This window comes from Choloepus didactylus, chromosome 4, assembly GCF_015220235.1.
Source record: "Choloepus didactylus isolate mChoDid1 chromosome 4, mChoDid1.pri, whole genome shotgun sequence".
NCBI lineage: Eukaryota > Metazoa > Chordata > Mammalia > Pilosa > Megalonychidae > Choloepus > Choloepus didactylus.
Window position 1 is genome coordinate 8081914 of NC_051310.1, and position 25906 is coordinate 8107819.

Sequence of the window (25906 nt, forward strand, 5' to 3'; positions counted from 1 at the left end):
CTTCATTCTCTTCCCCATTAACTTTGGGTCTGACACATTTTAGAAGGCATTCTAATTCGAAGAGGGAAGAAAGGTCAGAATGCAATCTTTCTGCCTTAGGCAGTTTTCAAATTTTTGTTGCGGCGGGGGAGGTAGAGCTAAGTAAACATGTACATCCCCAGGTTCCCACCCCCACCTCCCAGAGAGATTAGGGTTGGATAATACCGCCTCAGGGAAACCGTGGCCCAAACAACTATTGCTAAAATCCAAAGGGTTAACCGCCACCGATGTTTCCGCGAAACGACAACTTTGTAAGTTCCAGTGCACTGTTTGATAAAAAGTAAAACTGGCTCGTGTTTACGATTCGTTACGATAGCCCAACCCCGCTAATTTTATTCATACAACCAAGATTTCTCGAGTGCCTGCGTGCAGGCACCAGAAATGTATTAGTAGACAAAACCGACCAAAAAAGCTCGGTCTGGGTGGATCGCGGTCTAGACAGGGCGCGAGGGAGAGGGCTCCTATTAGCATTTTTTAAATTTTTTTTTATTTTTGCACCCTTTGTACCAGGCCCTGTGCTAAACACTTCTCTTGCATTATCCCACTAAGCCGTCACCGTAATACCCAATGAAATAGGTATTACTTCCATTTTGCAGAGAAACGTAGAGGTTTGGCAATTCGTTATAACTCGAGGTGGTGAGCGGGTCTAGACCATGACCCAAGCGGCCCCGCGCTCCGGGGCTGGGACACAGGTGCACGTGTGGGAGCTCCAGCGCCTGCGGAGCGCCTCCCCAGATGCCGTTCCAGGGACAGAACGGCTACAGCAACCTCGTGCAGCGAGAACGGCGGGACCTCACAATGCTCTAGAAGCGGCGCCTCGCGGGCCCGGGCCGCCTGGGCTGCGCCGTCCCCACCTGAGAGTCAACCCTGCAATCCAGGACCACCTCCACGGCTCACCACCCTTCACCATGACACCCGTCGCGGAAGCGTGAGAGGATTTGGGAGGCAAAAGCCGGCCGGCCGGCTCCCTTTGGAACTACCCTTCCCGTGAGGCTTCGCGGCGCCGGGCGGCTGGTGCGCAGGCGCGCGCAGGGCGTGCGTGGCGACGTCAGCGTTCTAGAACGTTGCTGTGGTAGCGCTCGGGCGCCATGTTAGGACGAAGGGGAAGGAGGAGAAGCGCTTAAAGCGGCGGGCGCGGGCGCGGGAGTGGGGTTGGACCCAGGGCTGAGGCAGGCGTCCCCCTCCCTCCCGCCTCAGTGGATTATGCCCAGGGCGGCAGCAGCGGCGGTTGCGGGGGGGAAGTGACTGGGCGGTGCCGGCGCAGGAGACGATGCCGTTGTAAGTGATTTGTATTCTGTTTTCTCTCGCACGCCGGCTGGGCCTTGGGGGCGCCGGGCTGGGGGTAGGGGGAGAGGAGGGTGGCGCGCGAGCCGGGCCCTCACCCCGGTGGGAGAGGCAGGCAGGCGGGACTTGGGCCTTTCCTGTTCTTCACCTATTCGCCGCCGCACTTCCCTTTCTGCTCGGTTCCCGCTTCCCCACACTCCTTCCTGGCTGGGTCAGACAGCCGTCGGGCCGATATCCTGCCCATTAGTGCCGAAGGAACATCTGACCCTACTGTTCTTGCTGTTTCGCCCTGTTCGAAAATACAATGCCCGGCGGCGTCGAAAGAGGGTCTTGCTCCTCGCGGGATCCGCGTACAGGCTTCGAGCTCGCCCTCGGCGTCTCGGGTCCATTTCAGTGCTTCTGTTTCCTTGTCCACCTCCACTGCGTCCCTCTCTTCCTCCCGTTTCCAGGATACCCAAATCTTGCTCCAGAGTTAACTCACTTTCAAGCCTGAAATCTTGCAGAGCACGAGTTAAAAACCTTGTTTTGGGCGTCTGAGCCCCGTTATTTGAGCTGCGGTCCTACCCCACTCCCGGCCCTTGCTTGCACTGTCAGATAAGGAGGTACTTTACAGAGTGCCCTCCTCTCTAACAGGTTAGGTTATGTATTGCTCTCCCAATTTTGTTTTGAGAAAGGTAACTTGATTACATTCGGCTTCCTTCTCCCTCCGTCTCTACTGATAGTTTCTGTTTTTCTGACTGCAGGCTTAAAACGAGTCCATTTATGCCTCTCATCCCATTAGGTTTATATCTTATACTGTCTTTCCTTTAGAGGGTTTTTGTTTTGTTTTGTTTATCCTCTTTTAAAAATTCTTTTTTGAGAATAAGATGTAATTTGAGAGGTCACTGTTTAGATCAAAAGATTAAGCTGTTTTTTTTGCGTATATGCAGCATTGTAGAGGCCTAAATAGTGAGACTGCATTTCTTCCATTTTTGAAGATTGAAGTGTTAAAGAATGCCCTTTTGAGAGAGACCGAGTTTTTTTTCCCCCCTTTGTAAGTCCCAAAATGAAGCATATAATTGACACTCGAATGTTTGCCTAAATTAAATCCAAGATAAGGATTTTATGGTTTCCAGGCACCTAACTAAGCACAGGTTATTTGTTTTTGTTTTTTAACAAAGACGATTTTTTGTTGTTGCAAATACTACCCATTATGTGTCTGTGTATGTGCCAGTCTCTTTACAGGTGAGGCTCTAACTTTTGACACAGGCTTTAAGAATGACATCTAGGACACTTTACAGAATAATTTTAAAAGGGATTTCATGCTCCTTCGCACCCCTCTGTATCATTTTGTTGTGGCCTATCAAATTATTTTTTCAATGAGAATATTAGTTTATTAATATTGTTAATTAAAGAGATAAATCTAAAATCTTAGGATCTTCAGGGTCTTGGTAAATTGATATGGAATGGTTAAAAGAGGCAGTGGAAGAACCCATGTCGGCAAGATTTTTGTGGCTTTTTTCAGTTCAGCAGCAATTAAAAAAAAAACCCTAAATGTTTGCAGTAATGCCATGTGACTTCTTTGTTAGCTCATATTTTGTTGCTCTTTTGGAAAAGTGACATCCCGTTCTGATAATCACATCAGTATTAAAAATTTATCAATGATAGGAAATGTACTCCTTAAAAGTCTTTAATGAAGAAATAATTTCAGTAATAATTTGTTCCTTTATTTCTAGAAATAGAAAGTACCTACTTTTTCCCCCAGCATTCTCTGAGGAAGGAAGATATAAATTTCCATTAAAGGCCCAGTGCTTCTATATTTAACATGGAAGATAGGGTTAAGACAGCAGATTTACACATTGCTATCATTTTTGAGTGCCTGTTTCTTGAAATGGGAACTTTATGGCAAGTTTTTCTTTAGTTAGCCCTCGATTTTTAAGCCCAAGTGTAGAATAATTCTTTTAAAGTAAGCAGTAAAAATACCAGAGATTGCCTAGTTAAAGAAAACAAGGCCTTCTCCATCATTAATTTGCTCTCTTTGTTGTTCGTGCACTGGCATCACATTATTATTGTTTGTTTATTTGATGTTTTGAATTGTGCTTTCTAGTCTGTTGTGTTTGAAGTCCATTTCCATTTTTGGTATTCCTTTTCTGTTAAATTTGGGAGGGGAGTTTGGGGGAATGGCCATAGGTGAATTGTCAGAAGGATTAAGTCAAAATAGATTATTGAAATTTAGGTCATTACAAAGTATTGTCAACAAGTGTCCATGTTTAGTCTAAATTTCTTATGTAATTTCATGTATAGTTTCTAAAAAGCTGATACGACTTAGCCATGGTGGGGATTCATTGATGTAGTCTTGGGATTCATTAATGCAGAGCCTCTCAGCCTGTACAGTGTTGACATTTTGGGCCAGATAAATTTGTGCAGGGGGCTCTCCTGTGTATTGCAGGATTGTATGATACTTAACAGCATTCCTGGCTTATAGTCATCAATAGATGCCAGGAGCACTCCCCCTGGCCTCCTTTTCTGGCAACCAAAAATGTCTCCAGATATTGCCAGGTATTTCCCTGGGGGTGGGGATTGTTCCTGGCTGAGAACCACTGCATTAATACAAAGTATGATGCCCTTATGGAAGCTGTGTGTTCCTTTTTCTGTTCTATTCTGTGCTGGTCTGGTCATTACTTGCATTTACTCAGTTTTTGCTGTCACACTTAAAATAGTTAAAAGACTTTTTAAGGAGAATAAACTGTTTTATCAGTGGCCTAGCATTCAAGCTACATTCATGGAAGTTTGTTGAAGGTAGTGGAAGAGATTTAGCAAGACTTAGGGGAGACAGTAGCTTTTATCCCAAATATTTGAGGGTTTGTCACAAGAAAAAGGGAATTGGAGTAGTTTCATATAGTCCTGGGTAGAAGTGGGACCTTTTGGTGGATAGGAATATTGTGTAGCAGTGGTTCTGAGTCTGGTCTGTGGACTCCTTGAGATGGTATGTAAGAGCCAAAATATTTTCATAATAATACTGAGATGTTAGGTCTTTTTCACTCTTGGCATTTGCGCTGATGGCTCCAAAGAAATAGATAATGCTACTTGTGCCTTGGAAAGAATCAAGGCATAGGCACACCAGATTGTATGAGTAGTCCTGTTTCTTTAGCACTCATGGTTTGAAAAACAAAGCCTAATAAAATTTATGAATGTCTTTGCAGCAGTAAAGCAGTAAAAATTATTAATTTTGGGTTTGTGTTTTTAATACCCTGTGATGGAATGGGGAGTCCACATAAAACTGCATACTGCAAAGTAGAATGGTTGTCTTGAGGAACAGCACTTAAATGGTTGATTTGTGAGGTAAATTAGTGCTTTTTCTCTGGAGCATCGTCTTCTTTTTTTTTCATTCAGTTTTATTGAGATGTATTCACATACCATACAGTCATCCACAGTGTACAATCAGCTGTTCACAGTACCATCATATAGTTGTGCATTCATCACCACCATTGATTTTTGAATACTTTCATTACACTTAAAAAAAAATAAAAGTAAAAAAGAACACCTAAAACATACCATCCCCCCATCCCACCCTATTTTTCATTTAATTTTTATCCCCAATTTTCTGTTCATCTGTCATAACACTGGATAGAGGGAGTGTGAGCCACAAGGTTTTCACAATCTCACAGTTACACTATGTAAGCTAGTTATGCAGTCATCTTCAAGAATCAAGGCTACTGGGATGCAGTTCGACAGTTTCAGATATTTCCTTCTAGCTATTCCCATACACTAGAAATCGATGAGAAAAACCTCCAGAGTGCCCTCTAAACTCCATTTGAAATCTCTCAGCCACTGAGATTGTTTCATTTCTCTTCTCCCTTTTGGTCAAGAAGACTTTTTTCTGTGCCACAGTGCTGGGTCCAGGCTCAACACCAGAGTCATGTTCCTTGTTGCCAGGGAGATTTACACCCCTGGGAGTCATGTCCCATGTAGGGGGGGAGGGCAGTGAATTTACCTGCCCAGTGGGCTTGAGAGGGGCCACATCCAAGCAACAAAAGAGGTTCTCTGGGGGAGACTCTTACAATCAAAATTTTAAGTCGAATTAGCCTCGTGGAGCTCTATTTTTACTTGAAGTAACAAGTGACAGACTGTGGATTTTCATACCCTAGTATTTAGCTGACATTTACTTGAAAATGAATGAAGTAAGCCTGTCACTTCGAGGAAAACAATTGGCAGTATTTATGGCCAATGATAACATTTGCACCTTCAATCAATAGTTAGAATTTTGGAAAGCTTATTTCTGTCGTTATTAGCTTGACAACTTCCCAGGACTTAAAAGATGTTTTTGATGAGATTGGTGGTGATATTAATGAGTACAATTTTTTTGGTGTGTAATGTATCAGCGTTTGAAAGATATGCATAACTCAGTGAACCCATTTTTTCCAAATGACCAGTTGTGATGTAAAAATTATACATTCGAAGTGCAAGGTAGACCAACAGACTTTAAAGTAACACAGTACAAAGGGTTTATTGATATGGTTTCAGATTCTTTATTGTAACTAGTCCTTAAGAAATTACTACTTGTGTAGTATCAATGAAAAATATCCACCGTTATTTGAGAAAGGGTATTGATTCTCCTTTTCCATGTAGAATGTTTGTGATGTGGATTTTCTTTTTATACTTTAACCAAAACAACTTAAAGCAACAATTGAATGCAGAAGCAGATATGAGACTCCAGCTGCCTTCTATTAAACCAAAATTAAAGAAGTTTGCAAAAATGTAAAACAATGCCATTCTTCTCACTAAATTTTGTGTTTTGGAAAATAGTTATTTTTCCCCCAAAAAACTTAAATTTGTTTTATTTTGTTTTTTGTAAATTAATTTTTTGTTAGAGAAGTTGTGGGTTTATAGAAAAATCATGCAGAAAATACAGAAGTTCCCATTAGTTAGAATTGATGAAAGAATATTATTACAGTGGTACTATCCATAGTTTACATTAGGGTTCACTGTGTTATACACTCCTATATATTTTTTAAGATTTTATTTTAGTAACATATACAACCTAAAATTCAAATATACAATTCACTGGCTTTAATTACATTCACAGTGTTGTGCTACCATCACCACCATTCTTCAGCAACACCGATTAAGCATTAACTCCCCATTCCCTACCCCCACCCTGGCCCCTGGTAACCTGTATTCTAGCTTCTGACTCTATGAAATAATTAGAAAAAGAAAATGCGTATCAATGAGATCATACAATATTTGTCCTTTTGCGCCTGGCATATTTCTCTCAATGTGGATGAACTCAGGGTTTATCATCCATGTTGTTGCATGTATCAGCTTCATTCCTTTTTGTTGTAGTAGTAGTCCATTGTATGTACCACATTTTGTTTATCCATTCATCTGTTGATGGACCCGAAAATGTTTTAAAATAACTAAATATTTTTAAAAATTTTTGGTTATAATTTCCAGTGCAGTAAATATCGTATAAAATCCAATACAGTAAATATGGGGGGGGGGGTGCTATTTTGGGGTCCTCAATAAATTTTAAGGGTTGTAAAGAGGTCCTAAGACCCAAAGGTTTTAAGAACTGTTGCTATGTAGTGATAGCTAACAGCTGTCCCAAGATGACTTACATCCTTGAGAGATTTTGATTCTTAGGTTATAAGAGTTGGGATTTTATAGTAGTTTACTGCTCAGTAAATGTTGCATTATGCTTTATAAATGTGTTATTTTAACATAAGCGTGCTTTCAGATTGGACTTTTTGGTGGAGGAGTTGGAAGAGAAGTTATTGGACTTGAATAAATTTATGAGTTCAATTACTGTTTCCTGATTTATTTTTTAGTTTTATTTTTCCTTCTCAAGGTGAAAGCCGCCTAGCTTAATGGCGTATAATTTTTAAAACGTTTTGGTTTATCCAAATACTCTCTTCCTTTGGCAGCTAAGTCAACTTTAAGTTAACATTACAATTGTGTTTCACCTTCAGTTGAATCTAAGCAGGTTTATAAAAGCGACTTTTTATATTGAGGGCATTTGATTTCTTAGCTATTTCTCACTTTTTGGGGGAGGGGAATGGAAACAACAGTTATTTTGTATGTTCATTGTTCTGATTATCCAATAGCTTTTAAATAATTGCATAATCTAAGTTTATAATGTACAAAGCAGCAACATTCCTGGAGATATAGGTTCCCCTTAAAGTTGGTTAAATTGAGGCACAAAGTATTCCATTGTACAACCTTGTTCAAGATCTTAGAGTTGCTAAGTTGTAGATTGGGGCACAGTACAACTCTGGATTCTGTGTTCTGTTGTCATTCCAGTACTCTATACTATTTCCGGCGGAGCATGTTGGGAACGGTGTTTGGTGAGCTCAGTGGAGTCTGTTTAAATGTCTTAAGTAGAATTAATTTTCAAGATCAAGTTTTTTATGTGTAGATTGTTTGAATAATCTCAGTTTATTTACTGGTAACAGTATATACTTATGCCAAATATAACATACTGTTAGTACATATTTTAATACATATTGTTAGTGACTTTATTTTACCATATTGACTCCACATTTTGACCAGTGCCTTCTGTGGAAGATATTTTTTGGTGGGTTTTTTTTTTTTGGTTATTTTGTTTTAATTTTCAGATTCTAAGTCTGCAGAGTTGAAGAGCATTCTCATTTGTGGAAATTTCAGGATTTGGAAAAGGAAAAATATAGGGTTTTGTTAGCTATCTTTTCTTCCTCTTGTCATACAGTTGTCTTTCAAATTTGTATTCTCTCTGTATTTAATACAGAAACTAGCTTGAATTTTATGGCAGTTTCAGTAGTTTTTTTTGGTTTAAGAATAGTTTTACAAGTTATGTGTCATTTTGGTCATAAGAAGCAAACTGTCTAGGCATTCTAAATTACATTTGCTCTAGTTAATGTATGTAATACTATGATTTAATATATTATTGGCAATTCCTTTCTTTTCTTTTCTTTTCTTTTTTTTTTTTAACTTTATCAGGTTCTCTCTATTACTTTATTTACATTTTCTTTATTTTCAAGTTGTCATTGTCAAATTGATGCAGGAGTGTGCGGTTTGGCTGGTTTTTCACTTCTCCCAGCCATTAGAGAAGAGGGCAAGGGGGCAGTTGGAAATGACCTTAGGAAGGGTGAACAAATAACCTGGCTATTTTAAAAATTGGACAAATGTTTCCTGCATAATCAGTCTTACATTTCCATAGTTTGGCCTTGGATTCATCGTTTTTATTCCCTTGTAGCATAACTTTTATTACATCATCTGATCTGTGCTTGAGCCTATGAAATATTGGTCTGTTGGACCACCTGGAATACTTATTTTAAGAATATAGTTGAGTTGTAAATACATTTAGTATTACATAGAACAAATGGGCCAATTAGCTATCTTTAGAGTAATTTTTTGTTGAGCAAATACATTATCTTGGCTATATGCTTAAATCTAATCTGGTAAAATAAAAACATTATTATATGCTAAACCCCTTGTGAAAGGGAATGGTATTAATTTTTCTGAGAATTAATATTTTAAATACACATTCAGATGCTTTAGAGAGATCACTTATTCCTGTTTTGTCCTTGTGTCTTTTTCCTGCTTTGATTGCTAGATAAGGAAGTTGAATGAGTTCACTGAGTTTAAGGTTAAGCCTTGAAAGAGCAAATTATACCATGGTAAATTGTTACATTAAATAAGTTTGTAGTTTATCTGATTGCTTCCAAAGAAGAATGTCAGGCAAGTTAAGCTTTCATTTTTAACTTGGCAAACTAAAACTGAAGAAATGATAAAGCATTTTCTGTTGGGTAGTAGCTATAAATTTTGGGGCTGTTGGCCCTGTTGATGCCATGGACCCAGAGTATCTTCCAGATACCCAGCATCAGGAGACAGGGATTCATCAGTAGTTCGAACTTGTTTAAATTAGGATGTAAAGTCCTTTACTGTTTGGGGCAACAAGGACATGGAAGAAATGATGTTCCTTCTTTTTGTGTGTTAGTCATCTGCCTAAACTACCTTTCTCCACTCTCCTTTCCATTCATTTAAGGCATACACCTCTTTAATCTCCTTCTGGCACAGCTGTGATTCCTCCTTCTATGTTTCTAGTGGCATTAATGAAACTAGAGCTGTAACGAGTAGGGAATGTGAAATCAGGTCTGCTTTCTCTTTTTCTACTTTATTAGATTGCTTTTAAGTTAAGACCAGACTATGTAGACAGTCTTGAATGCCATCACTAGGAGTCATGAAGGTTTTTAGGAAGCTGTGTTTTACAAAGATACGCATAGTATGTGTAGACTGGCATGGCAAGAATGAAGGAAGGAGTGGGATTGAGAAGACCAAGAGTCAGAATTAGAGTAGTTGGAATGGAATTGCTATATAGAACGTTGTTAAAATAAGAAGAATTCGAAGGAAAGATGGGCATGTGTCCTTGTGTGAGCTTTGCTCTGATGAAAAGTTTTTGAATATTGTAAAGAAAATATCCCATGTTTTGAGGAGAGAGGAATTCTGAAAATACTTTGCACTATGCTATCTTCTCTCTCTCCCCACCCACCCAAAGGGTGGGGGGACAAGTGTTTGGCTATATTTTGTGATTTGTGGAAGGGGGCAAAATCCATATATGTACTGCATGTGGAGGTTAGTCTTTTACTCTGATCCAGAGAGGATCAAGACTTAAGAATGCTTAGTTTATACATTAAAAACTAGCAGGGTGCTTGCATTAGAGGTAAGTGAAAAGGAAAAACAGGGATGATAGAGATATGAAAAAGGAAGAGATGGGATATTAAAATAGTACTTACAGAAAAACGTGGAGGTTCCATATTTGCTAAATAGTTACCATTTTGGCTCTAACAATTCAGGCAGTCAGTATCTAAAGGTAAACACAGATCAGATAAATTGAGAGTGGAAATGTTTCTAGAAAGTGATATACATGGGCACGTGTCTAATGTGTGAAAGAACGGGAGGAAGAGCTTTGTGTTCTTGGGATTGATAGCTTTCTGGTGTATGGTTCCAGTAGAGTGTGTCAGTGTGTGTGTAAATCAGAATCATTATTCCTCTGAGGTTTACATTCCAAATTGCTCAATATTGGAGTAAATATTTTTGTTTTGTTAGAAACAGAACAGCAGCAAAAAGTTCCTTGAATTGTTTTAGCACTGCTGATTTCTAATATCAAAATTAAATGGAAGAACTTGACATATTTCATTTAAAGTATATCCTGCTATAAAGTTTAAGTATATAGTTAATGTTTCTGCTTGGGACATTTTGCACATTCTCAGCATCTGGTAGCCTGCAGTTCCTGGTTCAGCCACTTAAGTAAGCTGGGATTATGCCTTTAAAACAAAACAAAACAAAAAGAACAGTTTTATTCACACACTATACAATCCATCCAAAATTTACAATCATTGGCTCTTGATATAATCACAGAGTTGTGCATTTATCACTGCAAGCAATTTGAGAACATTTTCATTGCTCCAAAAAGAAAAATCCCATATCCCTTTATTCCCCTATTATTGAAACTTAGCGTTGGTATGGTGACTTTGTTACAATTGATGAAAGAATATTAATATTACAGTTAACTATAGTCCATAGTTTGCATTAGTCCTGTTTTTTCCCCACTTAACACCCTATTATTAATGCCTTGTAAAAGTGACTTAACATTTGTCCTAGTTCATGGAAGAACATTCTTATTTTTGTGCTATTAACCACAGTCATCATCCACAACAGTGGTCTCTATGTTATACAGTCCCATGTTTTATCCTCTAGCTTCCCTTCTAGTGACATTTATGACCTCCCCTTTCAACCACAATCACACTCATAACTCAGCTCTGTTAATTAAGATTAAGCCATTTGTTATTGGAGACACAAGTAACTTTTAATTTTAAGAACCTCTATTTGTTTCGTACCTTTTTTTGGTTGTGATTTATTTTTATTTCTTTAATGCATGCTGTATATCTGTTCTTTGTTGAATTAAATGGAACAAATGTGGTTTTATCTGAACACAATACCGAGGCTAGATGATAAGGCTACATTTTGAATAAGTAAATAAAATTATTATTTGCGTATGATTTTATCTCTGTCGGAATGTTATTATGGAAACTAATGTGTAGACAGCAACACTTGTTCAGATTAGAGTGGACAGTCTTTGTGTGAATTTATAAATCTGAGAGTGTATCCTAATGTTATGGTAAGCTAGTTGAAGTAGACAGGGACTTCCCAAACATTGTTTCTATATGATGACATTGAAAAACCTGAAGATTTGAGAAAGAAAAAAATGGGAAAGATGGAGAGGAATCGTAACTCCATAGAAAACAAGTACTCATTATTTTGATGATCCAAACTCAACTGATAACCGAATTCAAATCTTTCAAAATGGAAAAGAATGGAGAGAAAAAAATTTAGGCTCATTACTTGAAGCTGTCAAAAGATGAATTCACCTTATACTTGAAAGCTCTTTTCTTGAACAAAGTCTAGCCTAGAGAGAATGAACTTTCACTTCTGGCTCTATCCAATCATTTATAAAGATATTCTTAATGCCTGTATAGTCATGAAGGCCTGTAGTTTACTGGGAGAAACTCATGAAACAGTGAACAACTCAGGAGGATACAGTTATGCTAGCATATGTGGTAAGTGTTCTGTGTACTGTATTTAAATAGTTTATTTGATACCTATTAGTGTACGGTGCGAGGGTGGGTGCCCCCATGGTTAGGCAGTTTGAAGAGCCACTTAAAAAATTACTGTAACATATAACATAAGTTTTGTCATTTTAGCCATTTTTAAATGTACAATTCACTGGCATTAAGTACATTTACGATGTTGTGCTGCTGTCACCACTATCCGTTCCCAAAACTTTTTCATCACCCCAAACAGGAACTCTGCCCATTAAGAAATAACTCCCATTCCTTTCTCCCCTTCTCTTTGGTAGCCTCTAATCTACTTTCTTTGTATAAATATGCTTTTTCTAGATATTTCATATAAGGGGAATCATATTTGTCATTTTGTGTCTGGCTTATTTCACTCAACATGATGAATCCATATTGCCACGTATTTCTGAAAATCATTCCTTTTTATGGCTGAGTAATGTTCCATTGCATATATATACCATATTTTGCTTTCCCATTCGTCTGTTGCTGGAGGGCCAACTTTTTCTTTCTTTCTTTCTTTTTTTTTTTTAAATAGCCCTGCTAGAGCAAGGCTTCAAAAACTCAGACTTGTTTCTCCAGTAAAAGGTGAGAGATTTGAGAGCCACCTTTTTGATGTCAGTTTTGTAGATCGAGATGGTAACTGTTGGTTGAAAAATTTATGCAGTAATGAAAACATTATGAATTCACTTACACTTAAGTTAATATATATATTTTATTCATAGGAGATGCGACATAAATCTGAAAAATAGAATGTAAATGTGGGATTTAGGCTTCAGACAATGCCTGGTGCTTGTGTGGATTTCCAAATTCCGCAAATTAACATCATGGCCTTGTATAGCTATGCAATTCAGATTAAAGAAGTAGGAGAAATTGATCTAACATGAATTAATGGCTGCCAGAGATAATAAATATGATTAATATTTATTTGATAAATGGCTACCTCAAAATATGACTAAAATTGAGACCAGAAAACATTGACTAGATGATCTGTAACCCGGTGGCTAATTAGTAAGAGGCATTATGGGCTTCCTGGCATTCTTAGGTCTATGTTGTTATCAGAAGATAACATACAAAACACAAAACACCGACTAGCAGTCACAGTGTAAACCAGAACCCTGTGGAGAGGTAGTAAATGCATCGTGGGACTTAATGCATAGCATTCTTGGATTCAGTATATTATTTAAGAAGATCACACCTTAATTTAATATAGAAAAATGTATTTGAAACTTGAAAAAAAGTAGCTGAATGTGTGTGTATGTAGTAAATAGGAACAATAAATGTCTTATGGGATGATAATATTCTGTGGAATGGAATTTGGAGAAATACTGATAACAAATGTTGGGTGGTTCTTTTATTCCTTACCTGATTTTCGTATGTTATTCAATTTGTTAGTTTTTAAATAATTACTGTGTTACTTGTCTTGGGAGTCTTTGTTCATTGATTTATACATTTAATTATTTCATCAAAAAGAAGGAAAAACAAGAATTGGTTTTACTGAATAATATTGAGTCAAACTAACATTCTAAAGGATTTAAAGCATACCTGCCTTTTCACCAGTTGTATTAAAATCCTCTTGGTTGTCCAAATTTGGAACTTAAAACAAAAACCTTTAGACAGCATCACTGATGAAGTATAAATCTCTTACCAAAAATCAGTAATAAGATTAGTATGAATACAGTTCTTTCATCCCAAGTTACGTTTGTTACGGTTATATTATTTGCCCGACTATCTGTGGGCTAAATGTTGTCAATCAGATGCCAGATTCCATTTGGGGAGTCTTGTATCGAGAAATAGTGTTTTGATAATGCTTATTGTTGGTTTAAAACAGTTTTTGGCCCCTTTCAAAATGTAAAATTTCTCAGAAGTTCATTATATTCTGGATTGCATTTCTGATTGCGTGAGGCTTTCTCTAGCAGCATATTAGGTTTAGATTTTTATTTGTAAAGTAGTTAATTTAGGTCTTTAGGTAGTGACAGAATCCTTGGGGTAGTTGGAGAAATAATGTTTTCTTTTTGGTCACTTTTTGTTCTAAGTGTAGTAAAATGTCTTTTGGTATGGTGGGGATCCAACTTCAAAAATACATTTTACTAAAGCAGTTTTTCTAGTCATGTTGATTCGTTTTAAAATAGTAGAAACTTTATTGGCAGTAATTTTATCCATTTCCTTTATAGTCCAGTCACAACGCAGGGATCACAACCAACACAGCCGCCACAGAAGCACTATGGCATTACCTCTCCTATCAGCTTAGCAGCCCCCAAGGAGACTGACTGCATACTTACACAGAAACTGATTGAGACTCTGAAACCTTTTGGGGTTTTTGAAGAGGAAGAGGAACTGCAGCGCAGGTAAATGGATATGTGTGTGTGTGTGTGTGTGTGTGTGTATAAGTTATAATTTTGTATTAAAGCTGAAATAAACTAATTTTGAAACATTCCCTACTCAATTAGAAAGTTAGGGTTAGTCTCTGAACTCTAGATGTCTGTTTCAGACAAAAGTGATACTTAGAGGGAAAACTTCTTTAATAATTCTGCATAGAGTTCAGTCCCTTAATTTTGATTTTTTATGCTTTTGATTATTATAGTACAGAATTGTCAGGAGAAAGGGAAATGCTTAAAACCAGTTAAAATTTAGGAAGTCACATATTTAAAACTTTCATTTTGATCAGTGACAATCTGGAATAAAACACAACTTGATATTTGTTTTATTAATAGGATTTTAATTTTGGGAAAATTAAATAACCTGGTAAAAGAGTGGATACGAGAAATCAGTGAAAGCAAGGTAAGGTGACTTTTTTGCATATGAAGTAGCTTGACATATTGCAAACTGAATACTGCAATTGGTTTATGTACTGTGTTCTTACTTTGAGTGGATTTAAAGGCTTTAATTTAGTGTGGGGCGTCTTTTAGACTGTTGATAACAATTTAAATGTTTTTTTTCCCTAGTTATTTTGAAAGCACTAAAAACTGAACTGATTTTATTAGTTTTTATATGTACTTTTGGTTGGAACATTCCAAAGCTTAAATTCAGTAATTGTAAATTACTTACATACTTTACAGAAATACTAGATACTTACCTGAAAGGGTACCCAAAAAATATTTAATGTATTTGCGGATCTTGTTACCTGTTAAGGAATCCCACAACAATGAACTTGTTTTAGACATTTAGGTATTGGGCTCTCAGACTAAATATCTCTGCTTATTTAGTTTTTTTTATAATGACGTTTTCTGAGTTCCTAATACTTGATTAGGACTACCCCCCACACAAACTGAAGAATCCATGACTGGGCTTCTGGTAAAGGAAATGTATGTGACATTTATTTGACCTGTTTTTAAAAATACAATAAATACTGGTAAGTTTTCCAGACTAGTATGAAATTCATACTTAATCTATAATAACTGTAAATTTGATGGAAAGAGAGGTAGAAGAAAAACTCACAGGGCAGAAAGAAAGGTTGTCATCTTAGAAGAATAGAAAGTTAATATTTTCTTAAAGCAATGTATACATATTTCAAGCAATTGACTAAAACTTTAGCTATAGGAGTCTTTTAAATTGAGGACCCTCCCTGATAGAGTTTCTGATACTAAATGAGATTTTTGAAAGTGAAGTCTTTTGGAGCTGAGTAAAAGATGTCTTAAGGTTTTTTGTTTGTTTTTTAATTTATTGAACTTTTGTACTTGAGTGCCTGGTGAGTTTCTTGAACCAGTAACTCTTGATACAAATCTTCGTGCTGGTTTTACTGAGGGAAAGGAGAATCTCTTGGATTAATGAAGTTTATGCTCTTCTTAGCACTTTGACAGTCCCATTCAAGTTTATCTTGGTCCTTTTTTTAATGGCCTGGCTCTGGGGTAGTAGGTTAGTTAGAAAATGGGACTAAGGAGGTTAGGCCTCAAGTCTTGATCTTTGTATCGGCCTTTTGTACAGAGAATTTCTTCCCCAGCTAGTTAATTTTATGATTTAATGTACAATTTATTGCTGTTGGCACCATTGACATTTTGGGCCACGTACTTTATGGTTCTGGGGAGCTGTCCTATGCATTTTAGAAACTTTAGCAGCATCCCTGGCCTCTACTCCCTAGGTATCAGTAGCACTCCCGACCCCCCAACTTGTGATAACCAAAGATGTCTCCAGACATTGCCATGTGTTTTCTGGGGAACAAAATGTCACTGGTTGAGAACCACTGATTTAATATATCGTTACAATTAATTTATAATATTCTGGGGAAGAAAATCATATACAATTTGAATTTTACTTTGGATGTCTGCTTTGTTTGCTAAGTAAAAAAATTTTTTTGCAATTAAATGTTCTTTGACCCTAAATTGAGAAGTCTTAATTTCTGGGTTATAGTTACTGTATAGTTGTAAATATTAATGTCTAAAACTGCACTAATATTGTAGCCACTGTATCCATATGTGGCTATTTAAATTTTTTTTTTTTTTAATTTTTTAATTTATCTCCTCTGCAGCTTGCGTCTTCGTTTTTCTCTTGTGGCTCCTTCCTTTTTGCTGCTGGCTTAGACAGTTTTCCTTAAGTTTAAACAATGCATTGTTCTATCTATAATCCATAAACCAGCCAATACTTTATTCCTTGTTTCTGAGGCTATTTGGTTGACTTTTGTGATTACTGACTGCTACTGCCCACGCTAACTCAGTTATCCTATCCCCAAAATATACAGGGAAGAGCAGAGACAAAAGATATTTTAACATATTTTAAATGATCCATTTGAATAAGTAATACATGGCATGAAAAATCAAAAGATACAAAAAGGTATAAACTAAAAAGTCTCCCTTCTCATCACTACCCACTTGCTAGAACAAATTTGCCAGAGCTACTTGTGTGAATAAAGATTCTCCCACACAAAGACAGGCAGATACTTGTGAAAAAATGCCTTATGAAGTCAGAATTTATAGTCCCAGAGAGATATTTGAAAGTAAATTACTGCTTCAGAACATAAGCCACATATTTGGACTGACTGTTTATAAAACACTGTTCTTGATGCTTTGTGCTTAGCTTTTTTTACTTCTCGCTACCCCATGACCCAGGGCTGTGATTATCCCTGTTGTACAGATGAGGGCACTAAGCCTTAGATGTTGAGGAGTTTGCTGGCACACCAGATCCTGAGTTTTAACATTGGCCAGTTTTTTGTCCGAACCCATGGAGACATTTTGGGTATAATTTGATATATGCATTCCTGAAAACAAATTAAAATTTTGCAAAATTATGAGTTAGAATTTGTAGGGTTTATGAGGAAATGGACTTAGGAGTATATGACCCTAAATCTGTAACCAAATCATGAAGATAAAGAATAATATATTAAATAAATACTGTAGACTTTACATTTGTAAACAAATGTAAAGTTCTTAAGAAGTAAACAGATACTAGGGTAAACATAAGAATTAATCCTAAAAAATGGTGAAGATCTTATTAGTTTCTTGGCTTCTAAGACAAATACCATACAGTGGTTTGGCTTAAAGACAGGAATTTATCAGCTCATGGATTTGAGGCTAGGAGATGTCCAGAATCAAGGCATCAGCAAGGCAATGATTTTTCCCCTGAAGACTGTTGTCCTGGAGCTGGCTGCAGGACATCCTTGATCCATGATTTTTCTGCCATGACAAGCACATGGTGGCATCTTTTCCAGGTTTTGTTGACTTCCCTATACATTTATAACTAAAATTAAACCTTCATTTTCTCAGCCACTCTAGCCACATTTCAAGTGCTCTGTAATAGATAGCCGCATGTCACTGGTGGCTAGAATACTGTACAACAGATACAGAAGGTTTCCATCCTCACAGAAAGTTTTGTTGAAAAGAACTGGTCTGAAAGATTTGTTTGTCTTACGAGAAGATGTCCATAGGTCAGTTTCTTCAGATATTTGCTCCTAGCTATCTTTATGAAGCTTATTTCTGCACACATATTGCTGGCTTAATTTAAATAATTAGGTCAGCGTTGCAGTTGAGTTTCTTTATATCTAAATATAAGGGGACAAAAGGCCTTGCTTATTTTTAAAAATGTAACATGGCATATATAGTTTGTCTCTTTTTTATTAGTGATTGTTAAATGTGCCGTTAACAAAAAGGGAGCCCCTGTATCTGTAGAACTTGTTTTTTGGATTTTTTTTGATATATGAAGTAAGACTTGATTTATGGCATTTCTTTTATCTTTTTGGATGGGGACGGGAGTAGAGGTGGTCTCTTACGTGTTCTGGTACTGAATAGAGACTTTACAATGCTGAGGAATTAGAAAGTAAAGAGAAATATTGAGCACTTATTAAAATTGGTTTTTGTTTGGACAGACATCATTATAGTTAATGACGAGATGTTAAGTATCCACCACGGTCCTTTTGTAGTAGTGCCGGGGTCAAGAGAATGAGTTTTCAGTGCTTTTGCTTTCTCTGTCTTCCTGATACCCTGAGTAAGAAACCATCAGTAAGTTTAGTTCTTTTCAAAATCATACCACCAGACCTTTTAGGAATCTAAAAAATTAAACTATTGTTTAACAGTATTGACTTCAAAGTCATTTTTGATACATGTTTTGGTTTGCTAAAGCTGCAGGAAGGCAATATACTAGAAGTGACTAACTTTTACAATGGGAATTTATTAGGTTACAACTTGACAGTTTTAAAACCATGAGAATATTCCAACTAAGGCATCAGCAGGACGATACCTTCTCTGAAGAAAGACCAATGTCATTGAGGGTTCCTCTGTCACATGGGAAGGCACATGGCTGGCGCCTGGTGATCTTTCTCTCCCGGCTTTCGTTGCCTTCAGGTTCTGGCTCTTTCAGTTTCTGTGGGTCCTGTCATGCTTCTCAGGGGCATTCCTCTCTGAGCTCTCTGGGTGTTTCATTCTCTGACCTCTCTGGCTTTTTTGTGTCCTTTATCCTCTCATGAAGGACTCCAGTAAAGGATTAAGATCCACCTTGAATTGAATGGGTCACATCTCAGTTGAAACAACCTACTCAGAAAGTCCCACCCATAATAGGTCTGTACCCACAAGAATGGATTAAAAGAACATGGCCTTTTCTGGGGTACATAACAACTTCAAACACACACAGTAAGATTATACTGTAATGAGCTGGGTGATATTTGGTATAATCATTGAGTGTAATCTTCTAAGCCATCAGAAGATCTTTTTATTAATTGTAGCATTCATGATTTATTTTATGCCGCACCTTCATAATGAATAAAGTCCCTGATTCTAGCCAGCATTGTTCATTACTGGTGTTTCCAGAGTACCAGTTTCCAGAAATACGACAAGCTTGTAAAATAGCGTGGATTAGTTAAGGACACTTTATTAAAAGTTGATAATTGCTTAAATTTCAAATTGGATTGAAGGCCTGGTATTTCATAGAGCTTTTAGGGTTTGAAAGTCCTCTGTAATTTTGCACTAAAATCTTATCTGGGTTCTTTTGAAAGTTTGGTACCATTTGAAATAATTTCCCTTGTGCTTTACTGGCAAAATAACCATTTTTTGTTTGTTTCAATAGAATCTCCCACAATCTGTAATTGAAAATGTTGGAGGAAAAATTTTTACATTTGGATCTTACAGATTAGGAGTACACACAAAAGGTAAATATTGTTTGTTTTATTTACCTTAAGACAGGGATACTTTTTTTATTCCTTAAAAATTATAAAGAAGCATCTGTCTCAGTTGCTTGTGGTGTGTCCATACAGCCGAGGTTTGCATGGAAGAGAGAATTTTAAAGTCTAAATTTGGTAAGAAGAAAGACATAAATTGATAGTTTCTTCTGTTGCCCCACTGTTCAATGCAGTACTAAATTAAGTAAGTAAAATTAAAAATTCAGCTCTTTAATAGAAGTGGCAGCATTTCATATGCTTGAATAGCCACATATGGCTGGTGCCTGTGTGTCAGACAGTGCAGTATAGAACATTTCCCCATCGTGGAGAGTTCTGTTGGACATTGCTGCTCATTTCCTCCTCCTGAAGAATATCCCTCCAGAAACCAGAACAGAAATTATTCTGTTTTTAAACAATCTTTTGATTTTTCTTTTCCTATACTTTTATTATTTAGACAATTTAAAATATAGCTAAGCAAAACACAAACAAGCCATTGGTAATCACTGTCACTATTTTCTTATTTACCCTTGTAATTTTTTCTTTGCAAATAAATATGCAATAAAAACTCTTTGTATTGGGCACTGAGCATAGCTTTTGATCTTCATTATCTTATTTAATACTCACAACATTCTTGTGTAATAAATAAGGAGTCTGAGCCTTAAAGAGGCAGTATAGTTTGAAGAGTTTGTCCCAGGCAAACTCAGGCAGTCAGGCTGAATGAACTCTTGAACCATTAACTATGTTTAAAAATTATATTCCTGTGTAGTGTTCTCTGCCTTCTGGCATCCCTCCTTCCCATCTCCTACTAGCCTATGTCGGTAGTATTGTATTTGCTTTTGATGTGCACCCCATGTGCATCAATATATACAGCCTTCAGAGTTGTGCCTTAGCTACCACTTCTTTTAGGAAAATGACCTTGTTTAACATGAGCCCACATTGATCTCTCCCTATCAATTTTAGTCTTCCTTTTTATATGTTCCCTATGTACCCTATTATATACTAAAATAATTACACATACCATACTATGCTCTACCTCTGTGGATTCTTGTGCGTGGTCCTTCTTGAAGTTTATTCTGTACAGTTAATTCTGTAGGTTCCATTTGGGGCCAGGAAGAAGCCTATAAGCAGTAGTCAGGTTGTATATAGAGGAAAATACTATTTTTTTGTTTAATGAACATGACTGTGACTGTGAGTCACTTTTCTCTGCCTCCCACTTTACCTGGGCCACTATGGGTAGAGGATGCTGCAGAAAAGAAAAACAACAACAAAAAAATCCCATCAGTTAAAACTGTATTACAGTGAGTGATAATTTTTTTAGGGTGTGTGTGTGTGTGTGTGCATATTTACAGGCTCACCAGTAAAATTTTAACAGGTTCTTAAAATAAAATCCTGCTATGGTAGGATGCAAAATAATTTTTGTATAGTATTAATTAGTGGTTGATGGGCTTAATTTTTTTTAGGTGCCGATATTGATGCGTTGTGTGTTGCACCAAGACATGTTGATCGAAGTGACTTTTTCACCTCATTCTATGATAAATTGAAATTACAGGAAGAAGTAAAAGATTTAAGAGTACGTAAATGTTTGGGGTGATGGGGGAGAAATAATAGAAACTACTTTAGTCAACTGAGTGAATTTTGCAGGATCATTTACGGAATATGCTAGACCTTTCTGAGCACTTAATGCCTATGTTTATATTTCATTCTTTATAACAAGCCTAAAATTATAAATTTGTAGTGTCTTGTTTACAGATTAGGAAACTGAGGCTAGTAGAAAATAAAGATTAAGTAATTTGGCTATTACATGTCAGATGAGTGGCAAAATCAAGAATTTCAGCCTAAGTTTGTCTGATTCAGAGAGCTAGTTACAGCGAGCCTATTAAGTGTTAGGCATTAAGCTAAACTATGTTTAAAGAGTTTCAAGTATCATATTGATGTACCAATAATAGAACTCTAGTATAGGACTAATGTGTACTTGCAGAGGTACTGATTTGGTTTAATTTTCTTATAGGCTGTTGAAGAGGCGTTTGTACCAGTTATCAAACTGTGTTTTGATGGAATAGAGGTAAGGTGTGGTTCAGATTGATGTTTCTTGCTATGTGGAGTCATTGATTTTGATCGATGTAGGATAAAGACTTCATTTATTTTAAAGTTTTATAATTAGTGAGTTGTGATATTAATAAGAATTAAGTTTTAGTGGAAATGACTGATAGCCTGTTTTTTGTGTAATATACCATTTTTAGTCTCTTAAATGCTGAATGAAATTAGGAGCTAAAAACAGGCAGAACTAATGAAACAGTAAGGCTGTGGAATGCACTATGAAACAGCGTACTTGATGGTTGTTTAATTTGCAAATTTTTTGTGGTTTTAGTCTCATTAAAGCAATAACAATGTATTTTTGCAGATAACACTTTGCCTTGCCTTCAGTTAACTATTTTGAAGAATTTAGCAGAAAATTGTGGCCTGGTATTATGTATGTTGAAATATTTTCTGATAGGGAAAATTTTATGAGCTGTGGGATACCTAAGTTCAAATCTTGCTGCTTTTTATATAGTAGTGAAAGTAATTGGAACAAAGCTGACAGTGAAGCAACTTTAGATATTTATTGTTACTTCTGCAGAAGTAATAGTTTGAATGGTACTGGAAAATCACTAATAGTGATGGTGAAGCTTATAAAATTTTGGAAGTTGGGAAGATAATACTTCACTGGTTTGCAAAACAGGCAGTTTCTATAACTATGAAAAGTTGAATGATCTTAACAAATAGACGTAAAATGTTAAATTTGATAAGGGATTGTCACCATGTAGTTTTTATTTACACTCAATGTTTAAGTAAATACAAAGCAACCTGTAATATGAAGTGTGCCCCATTTTCCCAAAAAGGTTAACAACAAAAGGGAGATTTTTGTTTTGCTTGTGGGAAGATAATTCCTATAAAAATTTTTCGGAATGGAAATTATAGTCAAATGGCTACTTAAAATATTTAACGTGCTAAGTTTTTTTATCCATACTATTATATAAAATTATACTTATTATATAAAGTAATACTATTTTAAGAATGCCTTTTTCCATTTTCATATTCCAACATTTTGTATAATAATTTAATCCTAATTCTTCATTTGTTCTTTACCAAATCACCGTCATCCCTGAACTGCTTTTTATCTGTTTTTATGAGCATATAATCTATAATTCCTTCTAAATTGGGGTGAGCTACTGGACTTTGAAATCTGTTTCATTGGAAATTTTACCGTATAACACTAGTACTCATTTATATAACATTAGTACATGTTTTTTTCTTCTTTCATCCTGTTTATGTTTAAATGTGTTTTTACAACATGCTTTTAAAATACTGCCTTTTTAAAAAGTGGTCTTATAAAAAAGACTTGTTTAGAACAAGATGCAACTTTTTGAAACCATGAAGTCATACACCTTGAAATAATTTACCAAATCTCCTCATTTCTTTGCCCTCTCACTCTCTTTTCTCTTTCTTTCTTTTTCTTTCTTCCTTTCCTTTCCTTTCCTTTCCTTTCCCTTTTTCTTTTCCTTTTCCTTTTCCTTTTCCTTTTCTTTCTTTCTTTCTTCAATCAAAACTAAGTATCAAGAGGAAAAAACATACTGTAATTTAGTGTCGGAACTCCCTTTTTACTGAGAGACTTTTAGACTTTTTTTTGGTAAATCTAAGGACAGTTACCTCATACCTGGGCACCTTATGATATATAATCAATTCATAACTCATACAGATGGAGAGCTAACAGTTAATTTTAAGTAATTCAGTATATGGTTTTAGCAAACATTTAGCAGACTTAAACTACTAAATATGATTAAAATGGCAAGTAGATATTTTTAAAGCTTCATTGTATATTAGCCTTCTTTAACACTATAGATTTAAATACCTGTGATATTAAAGAATATAGTTTGAACTTTTGGGGGCCATTGTCATGGTTATAATTGATGAGAATGTCCTAGCTTTAAGGAGAACTAAGGATATTCTCTTCTATAGAAATGCCTCAAAAATAGCTTGATAGATACAGAATGTTAAAGTTTTGTTTTTGTTTTAGATTGATATTTTGTTTGCAAGATTAGCACTGCAGACTATTCCAGAAGATTTGGACCTACGAGATGACAGTCTGCTTAAAAATTTAGATATAAGATGCATAAGAAGTCTTAATGGTATGTCAAAACCTATTTCCTTTTGCTTAGTTTTTGTCAAATATGAAATAGCTTTTAACTTGTTCTATACTGAAGCTTTTTAGAACCATATTTTCCACCCATAGTGTGTCAAATAAAGTTTGCTTTATATTAATAGTTAGACTACAGAGGAATGTCTAGTAATTGATTTTTACTTACTGGTACCTGACAGCGTTACTACTTTTCTTCTGTTGTGAACGATACTTGGGTTATGTAAAATGACTATCTGAAGTTTGTACGCCATTGCTGTTGATTTGGGTTTCATTGCATAACCCTAATTAATTTTGATCCTGATTATCTTTTTATAATGTTTTCAACTGTTAGTTTAAAAAAAGTTACTTTTGGGCAATTTATATTAGCATAGTGTGTTACCATGCTCTTGGAGAACAATTCTAGAAAACTTAGTGGAAGAGGCCCTTCTCAGTGTACCTGGATGGGAAAAACTTTTAAAATTGTGAGATTAGTTAGATTACAATTCAGTTTCTCTGCTTTAATGTAGAGCTTGTGATAGGACATAAATCATTTAGATTTTTTAGTTTCCTTTTTATTGGATTAACATTACTGATTTTGCCAAATAAGAGTTCTTATTTAATTTGACGTCATTCTCAGAAAAGTTAACAGAATATTATCATTAAACTTTTGATGATTTAATGTTCTGTTTTTTTCACTCCTGTTAATCAGGTTGCAGGGTAACCGATGAAATTTTACATCTAGTACCAAACATTGACAACTTCAGGTTAACTCTGAGAGCTATCAAACTGTGGGCCAAACGTGAGTTCAGAATTTGTTGGTTAGCTTATTAAGATGTTTGAACTTTTGTTCAACACTAACTTATTTTTTTGCTTTTCCCTTATCAACAGGCCACAACATCTATTCCAATATATTAGGTTTCCTCGGTGGTGTTTCCTGGGCTATGCTAGTAGCAAGAACTTGCCAGCTTTATCCAAATGCAATAGCATCAACTCTTGTACATAAATTTTTCTTGGTATTTTCTAAATGGTATGTGTTTAGATTATATTAAAATAAAATTGATTGTAGACACTGAAGTTTAGTCTTATTTCTATGACATTTCTGCAGCTGGTTTCAGATTCAAATTTTAGTTTATGATGTAGCCATTTAGGTAGCCTGGGGAAATCATGTTGTATATAGAATGACAAACCTATGCTCCATTCCTTTTCCCTAGCTTTCCCAGAATAGTAAGATGCTATTTGTATTTCCTTGCATATAAACCTACCCTTCAAGTAAACTCCATGAATTTTAACTGTAGTCTGCTAAAATCCAATGAATAAGTTGGGATATTAGTTACATTCAGAGAAAACTTGCATATAACACCTTTTCACTCTTTGAATTCTTCTAAATTTATAACTTATTAGCTCTTTGTGATTATTTTTGCTTTCGGTTGTTCATTTATTTCTTTCTGGTAAAATATTAAAGATGTAAATTTATATAAAAAGCTTGTAAGAATAACTCAACTTGCAAGTGCTCGGTAAAAAGCACTTGATCCTTTTGAGATTAATCAGTAATACAGGAGAGGTTTTTTAAAGCGTCCACCTTTCAAGATATACACATTTGCCAACCATTATTTCTTTGAAGAAAAATAAGATGAAAGATATACTGCCATTTCCCATTAGTTGCTTTGGCAAAAGGTGAGGTTTCCTGTTTTTTTAAATCACACTTATCTTGGAGATTTAAGTCCTCCACCCCCTCCATTCCTGCCAACCTCTGTCCCTTCTCCCTCTGAAAAAAAATGGTTGCTTTATTCTAGTAATTTTATGGAAGTGTTATTGGAAACAATTTCTAACTTAACTGTGCCACGCTTTGATATACATTCCACAACTTTGGGATTTGATAGTGCTTAAATGTGTGATCAGGTGTGATGAGATTGACTCAAGAAAATCAGAGTTTATTTTAGTGCTACAATTACACAGCAAATATTATTTTAAAAAGCTAACCTAGATTTCAACCTAGGCTTGAAAGCAGTGTGTTCAAGGCACAGAGTTTTACTACTCTTATTCATGTTAAATAACCTTTAGGTCATAAGTAGAGAAAAATTTTCCTGATTTTAATAATTATACCACTTTGCCTATAGTTGGAATTAACTTTTTTATTCTCAATTGCCTCTGGATTGAGCTGTTACAAAGACAGGATTTTTTGTTTCTCTCAAGGGGGATTTATCCTATTCTTGGTTGGGGTGAACACATCAGCTGTCCTACAGTAGTGCGTCTATTTCT

General features: G+C 36.0%; 1 protein-coding gene across 5 annotated transcripts in view; it reads left to right on the forward strand.

Moving 5' to 3' along the window:
• The first annotated feature begins 1065 nt into the window (after nt 1-1065).
• Nucleotides 1066-25906, forward strand: part of PAPOLA (poly(A) polymerase alpha) — a 67669-nt gene continuing 42828 nt past the window's right edge. The window contains exons 1-9 of one of the 5 annotated variants that reach the window (XM_037831920.1): nt 1066-1317; nt 14087-14260; nt 14627-14693; nt 19401-19482; nt 20952-21061; nt 21500-21553; nt 23546-23657; nt 24357-24446; nt 24536-24674. In XM_037831920.1, the coding sequence (XP_037687848.1) occupies nt 1310-1317; nt 14087-14260; nt 14627-14693; nt 19401-19482; nt 20952-21061; nt 21500-21553; nt 23546-23657; nt 24357-24446; nt 24536-24674 (836 nt within the window). In that variant the 5' untranslated portion in view covers nt 1066-1309. The remainder of the gene's footprint in view (nt 1318-14086; nt 14261-14626; nt 14694-19400; nt 19483-20951; nt 21062-21499; nt 21554-23545; nt 23658-24356; nt 24447-24535; nt 24675-25906) is intronic. The other 4 variants (XM_037831919.1, XM_037831917.1, XM_037831918.1 and 1 more) reach the window with 4 other exon arrangements.